The following is a 22,160-nucleotide window of genomic DNA, read 5'->3' as shown; positions in this document are numbered from 1 at the left end:
CTTCTAGTCCCGCATCTTGTTTTCAAGGTGGCCAACCAGATGCCTGTGGGAAGCCCAGAAGCAGGACCCCCAGTGCAACAGCATTCTCACCTCCTGTGTTTTCAACAACTGGTATTCAGAAGCATTACTGCCTCTGAAGATGGAGGCAGAACATCAGGGCTAGTAGCTGCCAGTAATCTTCACCTCCACCAATTTGTCCACCCATTTTAAAGCCATTCAACATGGCAGCCTCCAGTGACAACAAGTCCCACAGTTTAACTATGCGCTGTGTGAAGAAGTACCTTCTTTTGTCTGCCCTGAAGATAAGGTTGGCCGTGGCTATTTGCTACCCACAGAGGCCCTGTGCTTCTGAAGACCAGTTGCTTGTTAGCCAGTGTCAGAAAAGGATGCTAGGCCTGATGGGCTGATCTAGCAGAACTCTCCTCGACGTTTTTCTAGTCTAACCATCTGCCTATGTGTTTGATTCCGTGAGTAGTGAAGATTGGCTGAAATGTGACTGAATCCAGCAGTTCTGCCCCCAGATTACTAGCAAGCAAGATCGACAGTGTCCATCTTGAAGCAGGCAAGTAGAGCTGATGAAGAAGGCAGCCAAGCAGTAGAGTGAGCAGTGTGTTAGCATGCACTATCGTTAGCATTCAAAGCCCTAAATGGGGGGAGCCCCAAATACCACCTCCTTCCCTACAGACCCTCTTGGGTGCTAAGATCCATGGAGGATGCCCACCTCTTGAAGCTCAGGTGGTGGTGGCTGGGGAAAGGGCATTCTCTGTAGCGGTCCCTAAGTCGCAAAACTCCCTCCCCACACTTGAAACTCGAGAGCACATTTTTAGGGCTCCCTGTATTATGTGACTTGAAAATCGGGAGTGGCAGCCACATCTCTCCTTTCCTCATGGGCCAACTTACCTTCCAGAGGGCAGAAACGAGTCACTTGCTCTGGCATCAGCTTCCCCTGCTTATGCTGACAGTACATTTCGGCAATCTCCTGCCGACACTGCTTGGATTTGGCTCGGGACAGAGCAGAGATGGCCTCCTTGCCCGAGATTTCGCATTTGGGGGGCTGCTCGTAGGCGAGTTCAGGAGAGCTGTTCCCATTCTTCTTCAGATGGTGCTGCCTGGCCTGGGACCTGTGGATGTCTTTCAACTGGCTGCCATTGATGCTGGTCTTTGGGGCCGGGTGGCCGTACTGCAGCACCTCATTGGAGCTTTTCCCCAGGAGCGAGTTCTCTTTCACCTTCTCCTCCTGCTCCAGCTTCCTCCGCAAACGCTCCTTCTGCTTGCTCAGGGGCTTTTTCACCAGCTCCACCTGGTGCTTCTGCTTCTGCGACCTGGGAGCAAAGTTGCTATTGTCTATATTTTCCAAGTCCTTGGGGACGGAGTTTTCGTTGTTGCTGTCCGTGCGCATTTTCTCCTTCGGCCGGTGGGAAAAGTAGCCGTCCTGCAGAAGCAAAGGGGGAAAACGATTATTGCTCTGATAATTTGGGATGGTCACCGGCCTGTGTGGATCTGCAAGGTGCCTGACACTGAATCAGACCGTTGGTCCATCGTTACATCTGCACCAGACCTTGAAAGCATATTCAATGCACATTTAAAGCACAATACCTCCTTCCAAAGAATCATGGGAACATGAGTCATTGTTTGTGAAGGGTGCTGGGAAATGTAGCAATGTATTGAGGAACATCTGGAGGGCACCATGCTAGCCACCCCTGGAATATGGAACTGAATCATTTCTCTTCTGTCTTTTTTTTTAAATCTCTTTTTAAAAATGGATTTTCTTGAGCTATATAAACTCTTTAAAGTTCCTGTTGAAATATAAAGCTGCATGGAAGTTAGAACTGTGTAGAACACAGCAGGGAAGAGGATGAGGACCAAATTAGAATTAGTTAGCTCTGACAAGGTTATGGGTTACCCACTCTTGCCTTACTGGCACTGGAAGGCTGGTCCCTACCAACTTCTGCCTTCCTTCCTTATAGTGTGGAGTGTGGTGGAGTCTCCTTCTTTGGAGGTCTTTAAGCAGAGGCTTGACAACCATATGTCAGGAGTGCTCTGATGGTGTTTCCTGCTTGGCAGGGGGTTGGACTCGATGGCCCTTGTGGTCTTTTCCAACTCTATGATTCTATGATTCTATGAACCAGTCAGGTGGTGGTTCTGCCTCCCATTAGCTCTGGCTCCCCCTACTGTTGGTCTCCCTGCCTTCTGCCCAATGGGCACTAGCTCCCACTGCTGTTTGGTCTTCCATTTGGAGAGATGGCTTCGATTCCATCCATTTTACGGTTCCGTTCTACTGTGCTGTTCGCTACATTATTTTAAAATGTGTTTTTGTTGCGATGCTTTATGACTAGGATGTTTTTTTGTGTGGGTGAGGGGGGATTTTACATTGAGAGCTGCTTTGTCTCCCTTTGGGTCAAAATGCAGCCTAGAACGATTGATATAAATAATAAGTAAAACGAATTCCGCTCTGGGGCACAGAGCCATTCAGCACAGCCGAATTCGGAGGAAGCATTCTGCATGTTTGCCGCCCTACATTCAAACTCTTTGCTCTCGGTAGTTTTGGGTCATTATCGCTTTGAAAAGAAAACATAATTCAAGCAGAGCAAGACAAATGTAAAAAATGTAAAGCTTATTAACATTATACCCAGAACTTCTCTACTGAACTGTCGCTCCCACTGCTGTGACAGACTAAGAATTATTCATTTGCATGATTTGTTGTCCTGTTTTCTTTATCCTCAAGCAATTGCTACAAATTGGGGTTACTTATGCTAATTGAACATGGCGGCTTCTTTCATTTTAATGAGATTATTGGGATGTTCTTGCGTTTTGTGGGGGCTGGGATCCCCCCCCCAGCCCCCCGCGGACGAGAACCACAGAATCTATTTGGTAATGATACAATTAATATTAATATTAGTCACTGTGCATGCGCAGTTGTTCATATGTTTTGGAAAGGAAAGGCAGAAACACAGTAGTGTTTTACGATGCCTTGCCAATGTCCTCAGCCTGATTTCTTTTCGGTTATGACATGGGTTCGGTACAGATAACATATACAGAAATTATACGTATGTTGCTCAAAAAAACACACCTGCATGTATGAAAACAGAAGGGCAAAACTTGAATGATTTAGTGCAGGGGTAGCCAATAAGGCATCCTCTAGTTGTTGCTGGACTTCCACACCCATCATCCTTGACCATGGGGGAAGATGGGAGTTGGGAGTCCAGTTGTATCTGGTGAGTAGCCACATTGGCCAGTCTTGGTTTAGTGGGAACATTTCTAGACAAGTGGATAAAAATAGCTTCCAAGAAAGTAGGAAGAGCCCTGCTGGATTAGGCCACAGGCCCATCTAGTCCAGCATCCTAAGTCTCTGATAGCTCAGTTGGTTAGAGTGTGGCACTCATAATGCCAAGGTTGCAGGTTCAATTCCCATATGGGACAGCTGCATATTCTTTTGTTGCAGAGGATTGGACTAGATGATCCTCCAGGTCCCTTCCAACTCTTATGATTCTATGATCCTGTTCTCACAGTGGCCAACCAGATGTCTCTTGGAAAGTCCGCAAGCAGAATCTGAGCGCAAGAGCACTCTCCCCTCCACTGGTTTCCGACAACTGACATTCAGAGGCTTACTTCCTCTGACAGTGGAGGTCAAACAAAGCCATTTCCGCTAGTGGACATTGATAGCCTTATCCTCCAAAAAAGAACATCAGGTTTTCAGAAAATGTAACGGTTGGTGCAAGGTGGTGATTTTTATCGGAACCACAGGATTCTCCCCAAGTTGTGATCTCAATGAAAATCCTCCCTTCCACTCTTGTGATCAGCCTTTGAAAAAAACACAACACTCTTATTGGTGCCTTTGTTCCCACTGGGACCATTCATTCCCTGCCTACCATATTTCATTTATTGATTTAGAAAATTTAGAGACGTGCGCATGCTTTCCAAGCAGTACAAACAAAACCATAGATCAAACGTGGCCGAAACCCACAAACCAATTAAAAACCATCACCATTAACAATGAAGATAAAAACTAATAGAACTTAGGAGACTAGTATACACGTGCCATGGCTGTGCCCTGTTGAGCTCCAACCTGGCTGTTTCCCAGGCCAATAAAAAGTGGACTGAGAGCACTCCATGGTTAAGCCCCGTTGAAAGACTCTTATTAATTTCCCTCTCGGCTCCCAGCTCTCAAGAATCAGCATCTGCTCATCGCTTGCTATCAGTTGCTTTCTCTAAACTGTTCCCGGTTACTCCAAAAGCAGATGTTCCTAACACACTTCACTGAGCTGAGTGAAACCGCTCGATTTAAAAAGCACGAGTGAAAAAATAGGAAACAAGGTGAACTTAAAAAAAATATTAAAAACAAAAAACAAAACCTGGAGATGTTTAAAAGCCTCTGCTCCTCCAAACAGATGTTTGCCTTATGCTGAAGGCCTGTTTCCCATGCCATTTGAGGGGCGGAAACGCTGCAAGCAGGTGGCTGATGTGTTAACATGGCTAAGCTGAGCCGTGAAGGTCAAGAGCTGGCATTTGGCCCAGTTCCATTTCTCAGCTCAACATTGCCCCCCTCCCCAAATCCCCCCATAACCCTCTGCTCTCTATAAGTGCCCCAAGCTCCTTCAAGAAGAAGAGGGATAAAATTCGACAACATAAACAGGCTGAGACTTTTTCTTATCGTTACTGTTAGGGTCAACGTGCATTAGGCTTTGCAGGAGGGGTGGGAAGCCTCATGCTTGCGGGGGGGGGGGGAAATACAGTGCTCAGGACTACCCCCCCCAGGCCACCCCCATCCTCAGACACTTCCTTGTCTTCCAGGCAACACGCGTCACTGGGTCTGTGGTGCAAGCACTTTCGGAATACTATGTTCTGGTTGCCTCACCTCAAAAAAGCATATGGTAGAGTTGGAAGAGGTTCAGGTAAGCACAACCAGAATGATCAGGGCCGGATTTAGGTTTGATGAGGCCCTAAGCTACTGAAGGTAATGGGGCCCTTTATATGTCCAGCTGTCCTTTGTCAACAACAAATTGTCGCTGTTTTTTGTGTTGAATATATGCTATATGTTAATTTATGGACCTAATAGGTATCTAAAGCCATTTGCACATGTTGCCCTGCAACCAGTCCATGCAGAGCGTAGGCACCCTATATATAAAAATGAGCAAACCAGTGATATTTTAGGGAGCAGGCTAGCAAGCGGGGCCCATTGCTTACATCATAGGAGCCTACACAACACAAAACAATGTTGCTGTATGTAGGTTTTATTTTATTTGTTTTTTATCTTATATTTTGGAAATGTACATCAAGGTTTTTTTCCTTTATTTTTTTGCCACCCCCCCCCCCAGAGTGTGGGGCCCTAAGCTACAGCTTGTTTAGCTTATACAGTCATACCTCTTGTTACGTCTGCTTCATGTTACGTTCTTTTAGGATACATCCCACGGCGACCCGGAAGTAAAGGAAAGGGTTACTTCCGGGTTTCGCCGCTTGAGCAGACGTGCAAAATGACGTCATGCGCATGCGCAGAATTGGCAAATCACAACTCACGCAGGCACAGACGCGGGTTGTGTTCTGCCCATGTTGTGAACGGGGCTCCGGAATGGATCCCATTCGCAACCAGAGGTACCACTGTACGTAAATCTGGCACTGAAGGGGATGGAGTGTCTGCCTTATAGGGAAAGGTTGCAGTGTTTGGGACTTTTTAGTTTAGAGGAAAGGCGAGTCAAGGTGTCAGAAGTTTTTAAAATTATGTGTGGCATGGAGAGAGTGGACAGAGTAAAGTTTTTCCCCTCCCTCCCTCCCTCCCTCCCTCCCTCTCCCTCTCTCTCTCTCTCTCTCTCTCATAATACTAGAAGAGGATTTGGTTGATATCCCGCTTTATCACTACCTGAAGGAGTCTCAAAAGCGGCTAACATTCTCCTTTTCCTTCCTCCCCCACAACAAACACTCTGTGAGGTGAGTGGGGCTGAGAGACTTCAGAGAAGTGTGACTAGCCCAAGGTCACCCAGCAGCTGCATGTGGAGGAGCGGGGAATCAAACCCGGTTCACCAGATTATGAGCCCACTGCTCTTAACCACTACACCACACTGGCTCTCAATACTAGAACTTGTGGGCATCCAATGAAGCTGAATGCTGGAAGATTCAGGACAGTACTTCTTCATGTAGTGCAGAGTTGAACTATGGAACTCTCTCGCACAGGAGGCAGTGATGGCCACTAATGTGGATGGCTTTAAAAGAGGACTGGACGAATCATGGGGGGAGAATGGCTATAGGCCAGGATGGCTCTGCTCTGTTTCCACAAGCAGAGGCAAGCAATGCTTGTGAATAACAGTTGCTGTAAATGACAAGGAGGAGAGCCAGTGTGGTGTAGTGGTTAAGAGCGGTAGACTTGTAATCTGGGGAACCGGGTTCGCGTCTCCGCTCCTCCACATGCAGCTAGTCACACTAGCCTTGGGCTAGTCACACTTCTTTGAAGTCTCTCAGCCCCACTCACCTCACAGAGTGTTTGTTGTGCGGGAGGAAGGGAAAGGAGATTGTTAGCCGCTTTGAGACTCCTTCGGGTAATGATAAAGGGGGATATCAAATCCAAACTTTTCTTCTTCTTCTTCTTACACTCGGGTCCTGCTGGAGGGTTTCCTATGGCCACTGGTTGGCCACTGTGAGAATGGGATGCTGGACTAGAACAGCCAATGGCCTGATCCAGCGGGGTTCTTCTTGCTTATTTTGCACCCTCTTCCAAGTGTTTTTGACTGGCTGGTATGTGTCCTGGCTCTCTGATAATGCCTCTGCCTTGCCTGGGTGGTGGATGATAGAGGCCAGGGATGAGGGGAGATGTAGTTCAGCAACACCTGGAGGGCACAGACCTCCCAGACCCTGTTATAGTGGAACCTATCACACACTTTTGGCTACAGTTTCAGTTGGGCTAAGCCGGTTGGCAAAAGACATAAGGAAAGCAAATGTACATCAAACCCTTGCAGCTTAAGCATACAGTGGTACCTCGGGTTAAGAACTTAATTCGTTCTGGAAGTCCATTCTTAACCTGAAACTGTTCTTAACCTGAGGTACCACTTTAGCTAATGGGGCCTCCCGCTGCCGCTGCGCGATTTCTGTTCTTATCCTGAAGCAAAGTTCTTAACCCAAAGTACTATTTCTGGGTTAGCGGAGTCTGTAACCTGAAGTGTCTGTAACCTGAGGTACCACTGTACATTGGTTTCCTCCTCTGCCCTGCCCACATCTCTCCTAGGCCATCCCTTTCAGTGTTGAACTGGTCAGATCGGGAGCAGGGCCTTTTGTGCTGTGGCCCTGATATAAAGGAACAGATTACCAGGAAAGGTTTCCCCACAATACTTATAACGATCAGTGAAAAATCCATATAAACTTACAGGCTTGTTGCCTAGCATGACCTTCCCAGCTCCCTTTTTAAAAGAAAGAAACTGTAATAGCCAATTGGTTTTAAATATTATTCTTTGTTATATGGCAGATACCTTGAATTTCAGAAAGGTGGCGGAAGGCTTGAAACGGGAGACAGACTCTGAGATAAACAGAAGATAACAGATCCAGGTGATCTCACAATTGTTTTGGATAGCATGACATTTTAAAAAACAACAACCCACAACCTAGCCAGATCCATTTTATATTCCACCTGTTCTCTCAACATCCAGCTCTTTTCATTAAGGGGAAAAAACAACAACAAACCTCTCTCTCAAAAAGCTGTTCCGCATTTGAGAGAGACGTTTTCTCCATTTCAGTCATGATGAAGAAAAAATAATGAACTTTATTGGAAGAAATAGCTCATAAGCAATGAGCCTCCTTGGAAATCTAGCCAGTTGGACAGATCTGGGCAAGAGCAAAGCCAAAGACAGCAGATGGGAGAGAGAACAGATGTTAATGCAGTTTGCTCTTTCCATATGCTTTCCTCTTTTAATTTTTTTAAAAAATTAAATTGCACTTTAACAATTGTTGGTTTCTGGAAATTCAGAGGCTTCAGACATTAACTGAGGATTGCAATCAGACTCTTGTGTTGTTTCTTCTGCAGAGAAAAACTGTATTAATTATAAGGAGGGGGGGGGGAACGTAAGACCAAGAACTGCAGGATCAAGCCAGTGGTCCAGATGTAGCCCAGCATCCTGTTCTCATGGAAAGCCCAGAAGAAGGACCTGTAGACAATAGCACCCTACCTGCTTATGATTCGCAGAAACTGGGTCCTGCAGGATCAGGCAAAGGGGCTTTCTAGTCCAGCATTCTTTTCTTCCCTCGGCCAACCAGATGCCCATGGGAAGCCCACAAGCAGAATCCGACCACAACGGCAACTCTCCCCACCTGCAGACATGTCAGCTGACCCTCAAACGTTGAAAAAAAAGATGGACAGCAGAATGCTCCGCATTTCACCAGTCCACCTCAGGTGTGGACTGAGAATGCGAGGCGAGAGGGGCAGAGAGACACTTGCTAGCCCTGTCCACAGCGCCCTTGTTGCTGCCAGCTGGGAATTCAGACCACTGTGCATTTTTGAACATTTTAAGTAGTAGTTGTTTTTACCTGATAATTTTATTGTTTTCTTTCTTTTTGAGGTTCTATTGCAACCAAGCAGTATGTAAATCTTGATAAATAAGTAATACTTTCTAACACATTGGAGTGTTATATACATATTTTTTATTTCCCTCTTGCAGTTTATGATTTCTAAGAAACAGTTAAGATTTATGTTTTAAAGCTTTTATTTTTACGAGATACTCATCTCTCTTTTTCTCTTGTCAGCTTATCCATCAACTATAATAGGCCATTATTTCCCCCAGTGTTCCAAAATAAGCAAAGGCAGCTTATAGCCTCTAAATGTATTACTAGTTATATATGTACAATTACTTCCCAAATGAATATATTCAGCCCATTAATCCTATCCTATAGGGTCATTTCCCTAGTTCCAATACATTAATTAACAGTACAATCCGATGCATGCCTACTTAGAAAGCAAGTTTGAGTTGCATGGATACTGGGAATTCCCAGGAAACTGGGAAAAGGATTGCAGCATTTCAGTGCAATCCCATGCATGCTTACTCAGAAGTAAATCTGACTTTGTTCAAAGGGACTTACTCCCAGGAAAGTGTGCACAGGAATGCAACCTTAGTCTGATTCACTGCAGCTAATCAGTTCAATTTCTAGTTCCAATAAACTCACTACATTTTATTTATTGTCCAATTCTGATTCAATATAAATCCATATGGCTCTTTTAATTCATTTCATTCCGAGCTCAATTTTAATTCAGTTTTCTAATAGCAACTGCAAGACTTCCAACACTTTTTAACATCCTGGTGTACAACCAATGTTAATTTCAATAAATTCAGTAAATCTAGTTCATTAAACCCAGCCAGTTCATTACATCTAATTCAACACAGATCGATAGAGCTCCTTTCAGTACATTTCATTCCAAAGTCAAAAATTGATTCAGTGTGCTAGGGGCATCCATTAAACTGCCTTACTCTTTGCAACTCTTAAAAGTTCAGTCTTCCTCTAGTCCAGCCTTCCCCAACCTGGTGCCCTCCAGGTATTTTGGATTGCAGCTTCCGTGAGACCCAGCCAGGTTGGCAAAGACAGGTGCAAATTCCCTCCCTTCTTGGCATCACCCATGTCTGAGCATATCAATGTTCCCTTGAGCCCAGCACAGTTTTCCACAGTGGCCAACCATATGAATGCTTGCCTCCCATCAACTAGTATCTTGAGATGCTTTGCCTCTAACCCAACAGCAGGGCTGGGGAACTTGTGGCTCTCCTGATGTGGATGGACTCCAACTCCCATCATCCTCCACCGGCATAGCCAATGGTCAGATCTTAATGAGGGTTGTAGTCTAGCAAGTTCTGGAAGACAACGGGTTCCCCCATTACTGCCATGAACAGTGGTCCATACCCATCACCCCACGTATCCCACAAATGACGCTTCTAACAAAGCTGTCCAGGTGGGTTGAGCTACAACGCCTGGTCTGCATGGTGAAGAAACTGCATGGTTTCATCACATGCAAAATTATGGATGGATCTACTTAAGCTCCAGAGATTGATAAAGACAAGGACCTGCTCCTCTCGTACTCCATTAGAACACAAGAAGAGCCTGCATCCTGTTCTCACAGTGACCAGCCAAATGTCTGGGGGGGGGGGACATTGAAGAAGGATCTGAGCACAAGAGCACTCTCACCTCTGGTATTCAGAAGCATCGCTGCCTCCAGCCAGGGAGGCAGACCATAGTCATTGTGGCTGGTAGCCACTGATAGCCTTATCCCCCATGAACTTGTCTCATCCTCTTTCAAAGCCATCCAAGTTAGTGTCCATCACTGGAGGGCCACAAGTTCCCAAGGTTCATTTAAAAACAGAACTTGAGATTCTTTTGTTCTTAATGTGAGGAAGGCCCTTATGGGAACCCACAATCTCTGACAGCCCCCCCCCCCCCAGATTTAGTCAAAACATGGTCCACCAGTAATTAGCGTGGAACTGGGGAGACCAGGGTTCAAATCGCCACTCAAGCATGCAGCTCACCAGGTGACCTTGAGGGCCAGTCACTTCACTCTCAGCCTAACCTACCTCACAGGGTTGTTGTGGGGATTATATGAGGAGAGGGAGAACCATGTATGCTCACTGGAGAAAAAGGTGGGATACAAAGGCAATCCATAAAATAAAAAGAGTAACTAAGCAGGCCGCTACAGAAGGCGAGAGACAGACCCCCTCTGATGCCTCTCTAATGCAAACATCCCCCTCAACGTCTTTTGCAAACGAAACCATTTCCGCCCTTAACAAGCTAATGTGAGCAGCTGCATTTGTATCCGGTAGTTTCTCCAGACACATTTCCCGACTCCGCACCTCCTCGTGCTACTGCTTTCCATGGGCCTTTCTCTTCCAATCGCAACTGTCAGGCAGCAATTTAGCCTTTATCTAAACTCAGCCCTGGGCTGTTCCCTGAGTTGGGATTGCCAGAGAGATCTATATTGCTGAATTCTTTTGAGGTTTCTCCTCGTGTCTCTTTTCATTAAGAGGCCTGTCCGGAGCCAGGCGCGTCGGCTCTGGTTTTAGAAGCAGCAGGCCTAAAAATAATTGTGTGACAGGTCTCAAGGAGAGCTTAATGTGAAAGCTAAATTTGCTGCTGAACGGGCATTCTGATTTGGAGGCACCAGCAAAGAGGTTTATTAAACTGAAGGTCGTCAAGGGATGCATGTTTGCTTTTACTGCCTTCCAACCAAGCGTAGATGAGACCATCAGTGCTACTTGCTACTGCACTGCACTGCTTTGTTTTAAATGTTTCTGCGTCCCAATTTTAAGATATTGGGTGGCATCCAAAGTCAGTCCTGTTCACCCATTGAAACTGATGGACACAACTGACTTGGATACATTCATTTCAATGGATCTACTTTGAGAACTTGGTTGAGTGCAGTCCACTGGCTAGCAGAGCAATGTGCTGCTTTGTGCTGGACTGGAGGTGCTGGTTCCCCTCTGCCGACCTCAGTGGACTTCGCATGGGCTGGTGGTGGCCAGCAAAAAGCCCCCAAAATGGGGCTTTCAAGAGGTGAGGCTAAGCTGGCTCAGGATCTCTTGGATCCCGAGCTGGCGACACAATCACTGCTGTGACAACTCCAGGCTGGCACAGGAACTGCCTGCCCTCTCCTTCTGCCCCAGCCATTGCTTGCAGCAGGGCTGCAGCTGTTGCGGTGATGGTGGCTCCATTGGCCGTGGTGGGTGGAGAAGTCTGCACTGCAGCTTAAGTGGAGCATAGAATTGTAGTGTTGGAAGGGAACCCAAGGGTTATGCAACCCCCTGCAATGCAAGAATCATGCTTGGGGCTGCTTGATTTTGGCAGGAATTGCCTCTCACCACCATGGATATCCCAAGGGACTTGTGCTCAGGGGACAGCACTCTCGGGCACTTACTGAGGCCCCACACCACAAGATCACTGACCCATGTTGTTTCCTCCTGCACCTGTCCTCTCCATGTGAGCAAGCAGATTCCATTTGCCTTGGCACCCTGCCCCCCATTTCTGAGCAGTGGTGTGGGATGGGGCCAGAGGGACAAGGGCAAGCAACTGGCCAGTGGCCGCAGCAATGAGTAGGAGGTGGCACTATGGAGCCAAGACCGCTCACACACCAAGCTACACAGCAGCAAGAAAATGGTCATAATTAGGCATCCTGCAACCCAGCGTCTCTCTCCTTTCCAAGGACACCACCACGAGTAGCTCTGCACTCCCTCTTCCACCCAGGGCAAATGCTGCCACCTCTCCTATCCCTGTAACTTACAATCTGCTGTGGTTCAAAGGCCCCACCCTGTCAACAGAAGGGCAGGATGCACAAGGACATCTCAGATCAAAGGATAAGGCAACAACTGTGTAGCGTTTTAGCAGATCCCATATACTCTGAGTATCCTCATTTTCCAGCAAGAAGTCCTTATTTTATTTTTTTAAATTGTCCTTGAACAATCATTGCCCATATCCTTGCCTTAGAGGACTGCTTTGCTATATATGCTAATGTGAGCTACCAGTGTCAATAAGGAAGATTCAACACCTCTTCTCCAGGGGAGGGGATGCAGCTCTGCGGCAGATCATGGACTTGGCAGGCAGAATTTCCAGCCCTCGCCTTCTCCAGTTGTTAAAACAAAAAAAAAAGTCATTACGTAGAAAGCGCCAGGAAAAGTCATTGCCTGAGACCTTGGGCGCGGCCAGCCAGAATGGACGATGCTGGGGTAGATGGACCACTGGCATGACTACACACAAGACAGTTGAAGATTTAGGCTCTATGAAAAGGATAGGAAATTAGGAAGGTGCCTTATGTACCATCAAACCATTGTCCACCTTGCTGGCTATTGTCTACACTGACTAGGAGTGGCTCTCCAGGTAGTGATTAAATGTGGGATACAGAGCACGTACTCCACCACTGAGCTATACCTCCTTCCCTAAACAGAGGGTGCTGTCTTGCACCAAGGCAGACGGTTGGATCATCTAGCCAGCTGTTGCCTGCCCTATGCCTAGCCAGTGTGATCCCTCCAGATCTTTCAGGAGGTAGTGATGGCCACCAACTTGGATGTCTTCAAAAGATGACTAGACAAGTTCATGGAGGGTAAAGCTATCAACTAGCCACAGTGACTATGCTTTGCTTCCACAGCTGGAGGCAGCACTGCTTCTGAATGCCAGCTGCTAGAAACTGCAGGAAGGGAGAGTGCTGTGGAGTTCAAGATCTTCTTGTGGGCTTCCCATTGGGGCAGCTGGGTGGCCACTGGGAGAACAGGATGCTGGACTGCATGAGCCATTGGCCTGATCCAACAGGCTCTTCTGTTCTCATGTTCTTTGCATAGCACAACTCCCACCATCCCTGGTTGGGACTGATGGGGGCTGTAGGCCAGCAATTTCTCAGCTTGGTTTGCAAATGCCGGAGAATAATCCTGGGACGTTCTGCATGCAGAGCATGTGCTTTGCTCCTGAACAGCGACCCTTCCCTGCCTTGAATAAGGTGACTTCAAGACAGCTCTTACTGCAGGGGGATGGAGCAGGAGAGGAGAGAGAATTTGGTGCCTCACTTAATATACTTCTGATTATTACTCATTTCTCCTCCCTCCCGCAGTCTCCTCTCCCTCCCCGTGTCCTTGTCTGGGTGCCATAGGCGAAAGAGGCTTTGCAAAGACGGCGACGGCAGAGAAATGTTTGCTCAAGAGCACGTTGGCTGGAATACCAATGTAACTAAGCAGCGATGCTTAACAATGTGTGCAGGGTGAGAGGAAGGGAGGAGGGTGTGCATGTGTGTGTGTGTAATAATGCTGTCATGGAAGAAATAAACAGCCAGGGATCAGCTTCTTTGGCAGCCCAGCACATTGCAATTCTGAGCATGGTAATCTCTGTGATCAGCACTTGTGATAATAAAGCTCTCTCACACACAGAGGGAAAACAAGCCATAGGATGCTATCCATTGATTTTGAAAAGAAAGAAAGAGAGGGAGAGAAAGAGGTCAGCCTTGCTTATTATTGCAGGCAGGTCTGAATTGGCTGGCCTTTATTATTTTGTATTAGCATCAAATTAGAATGTTTCTCAAACAGACTGGAACAAATCCGGCCATACCAGCAGTCCCTGATATAAACAAGGGTCGGAGAGGGAGGAAGATATCACAAGGTGAATGTGGAAGCTCTAACCCTTAACTACAACCACCACAAACCTCAACAATCCCCTTTCCTTGGAATGGTCAACTTCTTAGCACAATGCTGAAAACCAACATTACAGCTGCTCAGTTGCCTAGATCCACCTGCATGCTCTAGAAAAAAAAATACATTTGCTATTCCTTCTTTAATGATTTGCTATTCAATTTTTATTGTTATTTTTAGTGCATACGGGTTGTATCCAAGCCTGGTCCTCTTCAGGTTAGACCCATCAAAGTCATTTAAAAGGCCTAACTTAGATTAATTAATTTCAATGCGTCTGTTTTGAGGAGGGCTAGCAACTCTGTGCATTTTTCAGCTACGAGCATTGCTGTTGGTTCTTATGTTTGATGTACATCACCCTGGTTGTTCCTGCCACACGAGGAAGGGCCATTTATAAATAAATAAATCAAGGATAGTCAATATGGTGCGCTGTGGGCCTCCAGCTCCCATCACCCTGACCATTGGCCCTGCTGGCTGACAGGGATGATGGGGGTTGGAATGCAACCAGTTTTGGTGGGGACTACTCCTGCTGTAAAACCATCATGTTGATTTTAATGGGTTTCTGGCCCATTTGTAGCAAAAGTTGATGGAAAGATCCTTTTCATGAGCCCACAGAAGCCCAATCAGCTGGCATGGCAAATCTGCAAAACAATGTGGGTGGGTGGCTGGGGGGGGAACATTCAGTAGAGTTTGTTAAGGAATCTTTACTCATCTCTGTAAATCTTGGACGTTCTTACATAATGAATGCGCCAATAAGGGTGAGGAAATTAATTCATGTGTGCTTGACTTTCTGCCCTGATGCAAAGGGTCAGGAAGCAAAATGATCTCGCGGTAATTGTCTGCAAGCAATTGAAAGGGGAAAGAGCTTCACAATCAAACCTAGAAGGGAATAGAATATTAAAAATTTTAAAAAACACTTTGGAAAAGTGTCTTCTTCTTCCCCCTGATCCTTCATCCTTAAATTTCTAACCAGAATGGTGACTTCAATATTCATGGTTCTATTGTGACTGGCAGACAATCACATAAAACAAGATGGCACCCACAATGATCCTGGTGGCAACACATATTTGCATATCTGAGCAGCCCTTGCTCACTGGTCTTAGGAACATAGACAGTAGACCACTGGTCCATTGAGCTTAGTATTGTCTACCCTGGCCAGCAGCAACTCTCCAAGCATTTCTTTATTGCTTTGCCACAATGTTTATACACCATCTGACTGTAAGAAAACCTCTCAAAGCAGTTTAACAAAAAGGGCAGGGAGTCTTTCCCAGCCCTACACGGAGAAGCCGGGTATTGAACCTGGGACCTTCTGCATGCCACTGAGCTACAGTGCTTCCTATCTTGACCACCTGGTAATTGGATTTGATATCCCTGACTGGCAAACATCGCACAAACCTCAACAGAGCAGTCATCAGTCACCCATGGACTATTTTAATTGTTACCACCAAGTACTGGGGCTTTTAATTACAGCCTGCAGATTACGGGCAACACAGATGAAGTAAACAAAGCAAAGCTCCTGTTTGGAAGCTTCCCATTCCATTGTATTTACATTTAGAGAAGAATTCTCTCTCTCTCTCTCTCTCTCTCTCTCTCTCTCTCTCTCACACACACACACACACACACACACACTGGAAAGCATAATCTTAATTCCCCCCTTCAGATACTGATCCAGGGACCAATTATACAAGATTTTTACCAGTAGGTGAAACAACTGTCACTTTTCATTACAAAGGCAGCCGAAACAAAAGGTCCACTGGGACAGCAGAAGCACACTAGATTAAATACATATTAACTGGTGGCCTCTGCTGTCACAACACTGTCTCTCTTAGACAGAGCTCCCTCCTCCTCAGCAAACTGAAGGATGAGGTGGTCTGTAGCTCCGTAATACAGCATCCACTTTGTCTCTGGTTAAATCTCTGGTATCTCCAGGTTAGGGCTATGGAAAAGCCCGGCCTGAAATCCTGGATAGCTGCTGATAGTTTGTCTGATTTGTTATAAGGCCATGCAGTTTGGAAACTGCAACAGGTGAGGGCTGGAGAAAGGCATCGATCCTACAGACTGATCATTGCATGCTGATTCATTTCCATGCTTAGTCAAACATGCTGATTGTTAATCTTTAGACACCTCAGGACAAGGTTACCTCATGGATCACCTCCATCTATATGGATTTACCTGAGGCCTAAGAATGGACCCATTACTAGCAAAGGTCTGGTCTGCGGGTAGCAGGGATAGGCCTTTTCAGTGTTGGCACCACAGCTATGAAATGTTTTCCTCTAGAGAAGTACATCAAGCCTCACCTCTTCCCATATGTTGATAAGCTCTGGATACTTCTTCTTTAATTCCGGAAGAGCTTTTATGATCAAACCTTCCTGGTTTTATGCTGGTTAATTGGATTACAACACATCCCCTCCCACACTTTATGATTATTAGTTTACTGCTTTTGATGTTTGATCTCTCCTTCTAAATAGCAAAGTCAGATGGGGAGTGCCAACAGATACATAATCAAAAGGGGACAGTGAGAAACAAGAGGGGGGTGTCAGCATGCTCAGGGGAGCCCCCAAGGTTTGCAGAAGTATATAAAAAATATTTTAACATCCCAAGGGGTGTTGGTAGAAACCTCCCTATGTCCCCTGATTATTCTTTTTGGGGGAGGTCACTTGAAACCTTGGCAACAACCCACTGCTTGAAATCTAGGAGGAATGTATACAAGGATACATGTATTATGGTGTGGAGGGGGGGGAACTAGGTCATTCCACTCTCTCTCTGTGTCAACAGATATTCAACTTGTTTTTTTGGTTTTTTAAAAAATGCTACCCTCTCTGTATTCTTGAATTTTTAATTCCAAGAACCACAGAAGGCTAATGAAAAAAACCCCCAACAACTTTAATTTGTTTTACACTGTTGCCGAGATGATCTCAAAAACATGATTTCACAATAACCTTATGGGCCGTACCCAAGAGACTCGGAGTAAGAACACACACCAGATGCACTCATGGTGCTTAAGAGATTCAGCTGAGAAGTTGGAACTTGGTGACTTTCACTGGGGCCTTGTCTCCTTTTTCAATTGACTTGTTTCCTGCATGCGTTAACTTCCAATGTCACTTAAATTTGTTGTTCTTATTGCTGAAAGAGAAATAATGACCTGACGTATAAGGGAAAGCTATACTAAATGTGACCTCAAAATGGACAGATAATCCTTTTACAGTGTGGTCCTAGCAGTGTGCAACATTCCCACCCCACATTTACTCATTCCATTTAGTTGCACTATTAAAACTTTCAATGGCTGGTTCATTTGCTTTTCATTCATCTTCACAAGCGATTCCACACTAGTTCATTCATTTTGTTATCCACGTTAGATTCCCATTGCTTTCAAAGGAAGACCCAGACAGTCTTCTGGTGCCTTTAACTCCTATATTTTCCAACCAAACGGCATGAAACTGCTAAGCTTTCTACTCTTCCTTCAATGCACCAGACCTTTCCCAAGTTCAGGCACACTGGTTGGGAGTACGTCCCTGTTTTAGAGACAATTAAATAAGACAAAGATCCCATTGGCTTCCCACTGTTCTCAGTGTGACTAGTAATGCCCGTTCTCTGATACGGTGTAATACTGAGATGCATTTTAATTGATGTTTGATTTTACAGTTTAAACTGATTTTTATTTTCTCATATTGTATCTTCATATACCACTTGAAATTTGTAGTTAAGTGATCTATCTATCTATCTATCATCTCAAACTACAGTTCCCAGGATTCTTTGAAGGAAGCTGTGGCTGTTAAAGTGGGATCATAGTGTATTGTGCAGATGTGCCCTAAGTCCAAACCAGGCTAGGGGAAGAGGAACGCCTTTACAGTATACTCTCCTAAGCCCTTAGTTCTCTTGAGCCTGCCCACACATCCCTTGTGTGCATGGATGACGCCATGTTGGCTAATTAGGATTCACACTCTGAGAACGAGTTGAGCATTGTATAGGGATTAGCAGAACAAAAAAAAAAGTGCCTAAGATGTACAAGCCAAGAGTAACAGGTGAACCACAGAGGTTCAGTGTAACTGAGAACACCAGGCTGCTCTGTGTGCTTGTCAAAAAACACAGATAAGCTGCAGTCACTGCACCTAAGCCCTCCTTTCCCCATTACAAAAGAGCACAGCCATCAGCAATGAGTTAAGGCTAAGCTAATAGCTGGCTACAGGATGCAGATCAATGTAATCTGAAGCAGAAGCCTGAGCGGTTTCAGAACGCTGGTTAAGGCACACCTGACAGAACACAACAAGATTTGGAACAGCAGGGTGTATATTATCTAGGCTTCAAAAGACGTGTGTGGAAAACGTTATCAGGTGTGTAATTAGGGTTGCCAGGTGGCAACCCGGATATTCACTGCATCCCTTTGAAGCTACTGGTGAAGGAGGAAACACTGTCACTGCCACATTCCCTGCAGGTAGTTTCCTTTTGTTCATGCTCCCCGCCCCCCATTTGCTGTAGTAAGCAGGGCTCCAGGTACATGGGTGTAGTTGGGGAGGGCACCCCCAATCAATAAAAAATACTTAACTGAGGTTCTGGCCCCCAACATAAATCCTGGCTAGCCCATGTCCAGGTGCGCTGTAAGTATGTTTTAAAGCAAGAGGGGGGCTCTGGAGCCGAATGCAGCCCCACAGGCCTCTTCAGCTGCCCCTCATGACTCTCCTCAGGCCACCCCTCTGCTCATGAGTCACACCCTTTGTCACCAGCCCTGTTTGGCATTCTCATGGAGAGCTTTTGCTTGGTTGGCATGCGTCCTTGAACAAATGCCTTTTGCTTGTCTGGATGGAGGACAGAGAAGACGCCATGTGAATTTGTGCAGAGCTTAGCCTCCTATGGTACGCGGGTAGTGCTGTGGGTTAAATCATAGAGCCTAGGACTTGCCGATCAGAAGGTTGGTGGTTCAAATCCCCGCGACGGGGTGAGCTCACGTTGCTCGGTCCCTGCTGCTGCCAACCTAACAGTTCGAAAGCACGTCAACGTGCAAGTAGATAAATATGGAACCGCTCCAGCGGGAAGGTAAACGGCGTTTCCGTGCGCTGCTCTGGTTCACCAGAAGCGGCTTAGTCATGCTGGCCACATGACCTGGAAGCTGTAGGCCGGCTCCCTCGGCCAATAAAGCGAAATGAGCATCGCAACCCCAGAGTCAGTCACGACTGGACCTAATGGTCAGAGGTCCCTTTACCTTTAGCCTCCTATACAAAAGGTGAAATTTTAAATTCATTGCCCCTCCCACTTTATGCCCCTGGCCCACCCACCCACCCAGAAAGGAATGTGGGTCTCAGCTGAAAAAGGTCCCCCAACTCTGTTTTAAATCAAATAAGTGAAAATCTGCGGTGCATGGATGTGTGAAGCTCATTGGTGCCAATGGGGAGCTTCCTGTGAAACTCAAAGCAACTATGCAGAAGCAGTTGTTGTTAGGACCGTGGCAGGGAGAGGGAAAACTGGACTCTCCTTCCCTACAGTCTCAAAGCTGCTCAGGCTCCCTTATTAAAGCTATTTATTAGGCGTGTGCAGTGGGATCAAGATTCCGTTTGGATCCTACTTCAGGAACAGCCTGTCTCCTCCTCGAGTGTCTTGTGCACTGCCCAGTTTGACTCCAGCTCCAGCTCAGAATCTGCTTCATGATAAACACTTCCCCATCTCTACTATGGGGAGTCAAAAGCAGCTCAAACTTCCAGCCTCCCTTTTTACAGAAGTGGATGAAATTTGCAGACATTGTAACCCCTACAGAGTGGTTCAAGGCTGCCAAATTACAGGCAGGGAAGTGCCTCTAAAATTTGATTTTTATATTTAAAGAGGAAATATGCACAACTTGATGGGTCTCACAGAGCTCCCACTTCAGGTGGACAAGCCCCTAAACACTCCAGGGCACATTAGAACAGCTTGCAACTCAGGGTTTGTACAAAGACTCCTACAAGACTCAAGTTCCCCACCTTTGCCTGATGATGGTCTTAAGATAAACACCTGGAACCCATTTAGTCTCAGCATGACGTAATGATTATTGGCTAGTGCTGATGGAGAGGCAGGATTTTTCCACTGATGGCACTTGGTATTAGGGAATGTACTCACTGCCGAAAGATGAGAGGCCACATCTGTATTGGTATCCTGCCAGCTTTTGAAGATTCTCTTATTTTATACAGGCCTTCCCTTGGTTCCCTTGACCTAAGTCTATTGCTTTACTTGCTGCGCTGTTCAAACGACCATGTTTTATTGCAAATTTTAATTGTGGCTGCTTGTACTTTTAAGACTTGGTGGGTGCTTTTATACTTGTAAACTGCTTTAGAAGCCTATTTTGGGATTAAGCAGTATATAAAACTAATCTGAAACGTGCATGCAAATTGCATTCGTATACCAAGGGTTGCATAGAACGCTTGTCCTACTCAAGAGTAGACCTATTGAAATTAATAAGCATGGCCAACTTAGGGCTGTTGTTTTCAGTGGGTCTACTCTTGAGTAAAACTCAGCTGGAGACCATGCATACTGTCACATGTAGTTTGGCTCATATATCTATATGAAGATGTTGAGAGCCAAACTGGAAACCTTGCCAACACAAAGCCTGAGCAAGTCTTCCGCCTGAGCTGCTATGAGTTCACTCCAGCTCTACGAGACAGAAGCATTTGCATCTCCTGAAAAGCAGCAAGCAGAGCAGAGGAAAGCGAGAGGTGGGTTGTGTGAGAGAATGGACATTTTAACTAAATAATCCTGAAGTGAAGGCAGCGGAATGCTGACGGCTCCCATTTCCCCTGATTATGTAGGTCAACTAATAGCCATCGTAATGCTCTTCATTCAAGCACATGGTCATTAAATCATACTTTAGAGAATCCAAAAGAGCTTACAATGTATCCATATGGTCCACAGCTGGTTTTATCCAGCACTAAAGCAAATGGGTAGATTGGTTGAGGGGAGGGGGAGGGGGGAGAGGAGGCCAAAGGATGTTCTCTCAGCTGACAGGATTTAATTGAGGGAAGGGAACCTGCCAACCACCGCTCTTTTGAGAGCTCCTCTGGAGGAAGGTAGAATTTGCTCACGGACGAAAGGTCTGTCAGCAGCTCATCCTCATCCCTGAAAATGTTGCGATTGCCATACACCACTGATTGGCTTCATTTGGACAAGGTTTTTTTGTTTTTTTGTTTTAATTGTGAGAACAGGATGCTGGACGAGATGGGCTCCTGGCCAGATTCTTCAGGGCTCTTCTCTTCTAAAGTGGTAATACTGCCAGTGTGGTGTAGTGGTTAAGAGCGGTAGTTTCGTAATCTGGGGAACCGGGTTTGATTCCCTGCTCCTCCACGTGCAGCTGCTGGGTGACCTTGGGCTAGTCACACTTCTCTGAAGTCTCTCAGCCCCACTCACCTCACAGAGTGTTTGTTGTGGGGGAGGAAGGGAAAGGAGAATGTTAGCTGCTTTGAGACTCCTTAAAGGGAGTGAAAGGTGGGATATCAAATCCAAACTCTTCTTCTTATTCTTCTTTCAGCAACCATGGCTTCTCCCAGAGCATCCTGGGAACTGTTAAGGGTGCTGAGACTTCTTAGCAGACGGTGATTCTTTTTGCAAAAAACCCAAAAACCCTACAATTCCCTGAGTGGTTTACCAACCAATCCCTCTTCCCAGGGAACTCTGGGAATTGTAGCTCTGTGAGGGGAACTGTGGGGATCTCCTAACAATTCTCAGCCCCCATAACAAACTATAGGTCCCATGATTTGTGGAGAAGCCATAACTGTTTATAGTAGTATAATAGTGATTTAGCTGTATATAGCAAACAGGGCTTAAGACTGCTTTAGGAATGAGGGGGCGCCATCTTGTCCTTTCCCTCACGCTGTCATCTTAATCTGGCCCTGGGTTGACTGTCTCAGTGAAAACTAGGCCAGCGTCCTCCTTTCCTTAAAGAGTGGCAGAGCTTTGCTTCCTCACAATGGAGGAAAACACAACATTTATAGACTGGAGGCTGAAAGAATCCCTTGTTCCGCAGCTGCAGATTCAATGAGGTTGTGTTGTAACAGCCGGTCTCTGAATAAACCCCGTGCAGAAGGGTGACTG

General features: G+C 46.1%; 1 protein-coding gene across 2 annotated transcripts in view; it reads right to left on the bottom strand.

Moving 5' to 3' along the window:
• The window catches only part of XYLT1 (xylosyltransferase 1), a 160,041-nt gene that overhangs the window by 65,771 nt on the left and 72,110 nt on the right, over positions 1-22,160 (bottom strand). For both annotated transcript variants that reach the window (XM_053366211.1, XM_053366210.1), the window contains one exon: positions 901-1,432. In XM_053366211.1, coding sequence (XP_053222186.1) covers positions 901-1,432 — 532 coding nt within the window. The remainder of the gene's footprint in view (positions 1-900; positions 1,433-22,160) is intronic.

This window comes from Podarcis raffonei, chromosome 14, assembly GCF_027172205.1.
Source record: "Podarcis raffonei isolate rPodRaf1 chromosome 14, rPodRaf1.pri, whole genome shotgun sequence".
Lineage (NCBI taxonomy): Eukaryota > Metazoa > Chordata > Lepidosauria > Squamata > Lacertidae > Podarcis > Podarcis raffonei.
This window is presented reverse-complemented; position numbering and strand designations above follow the sequence as displayed.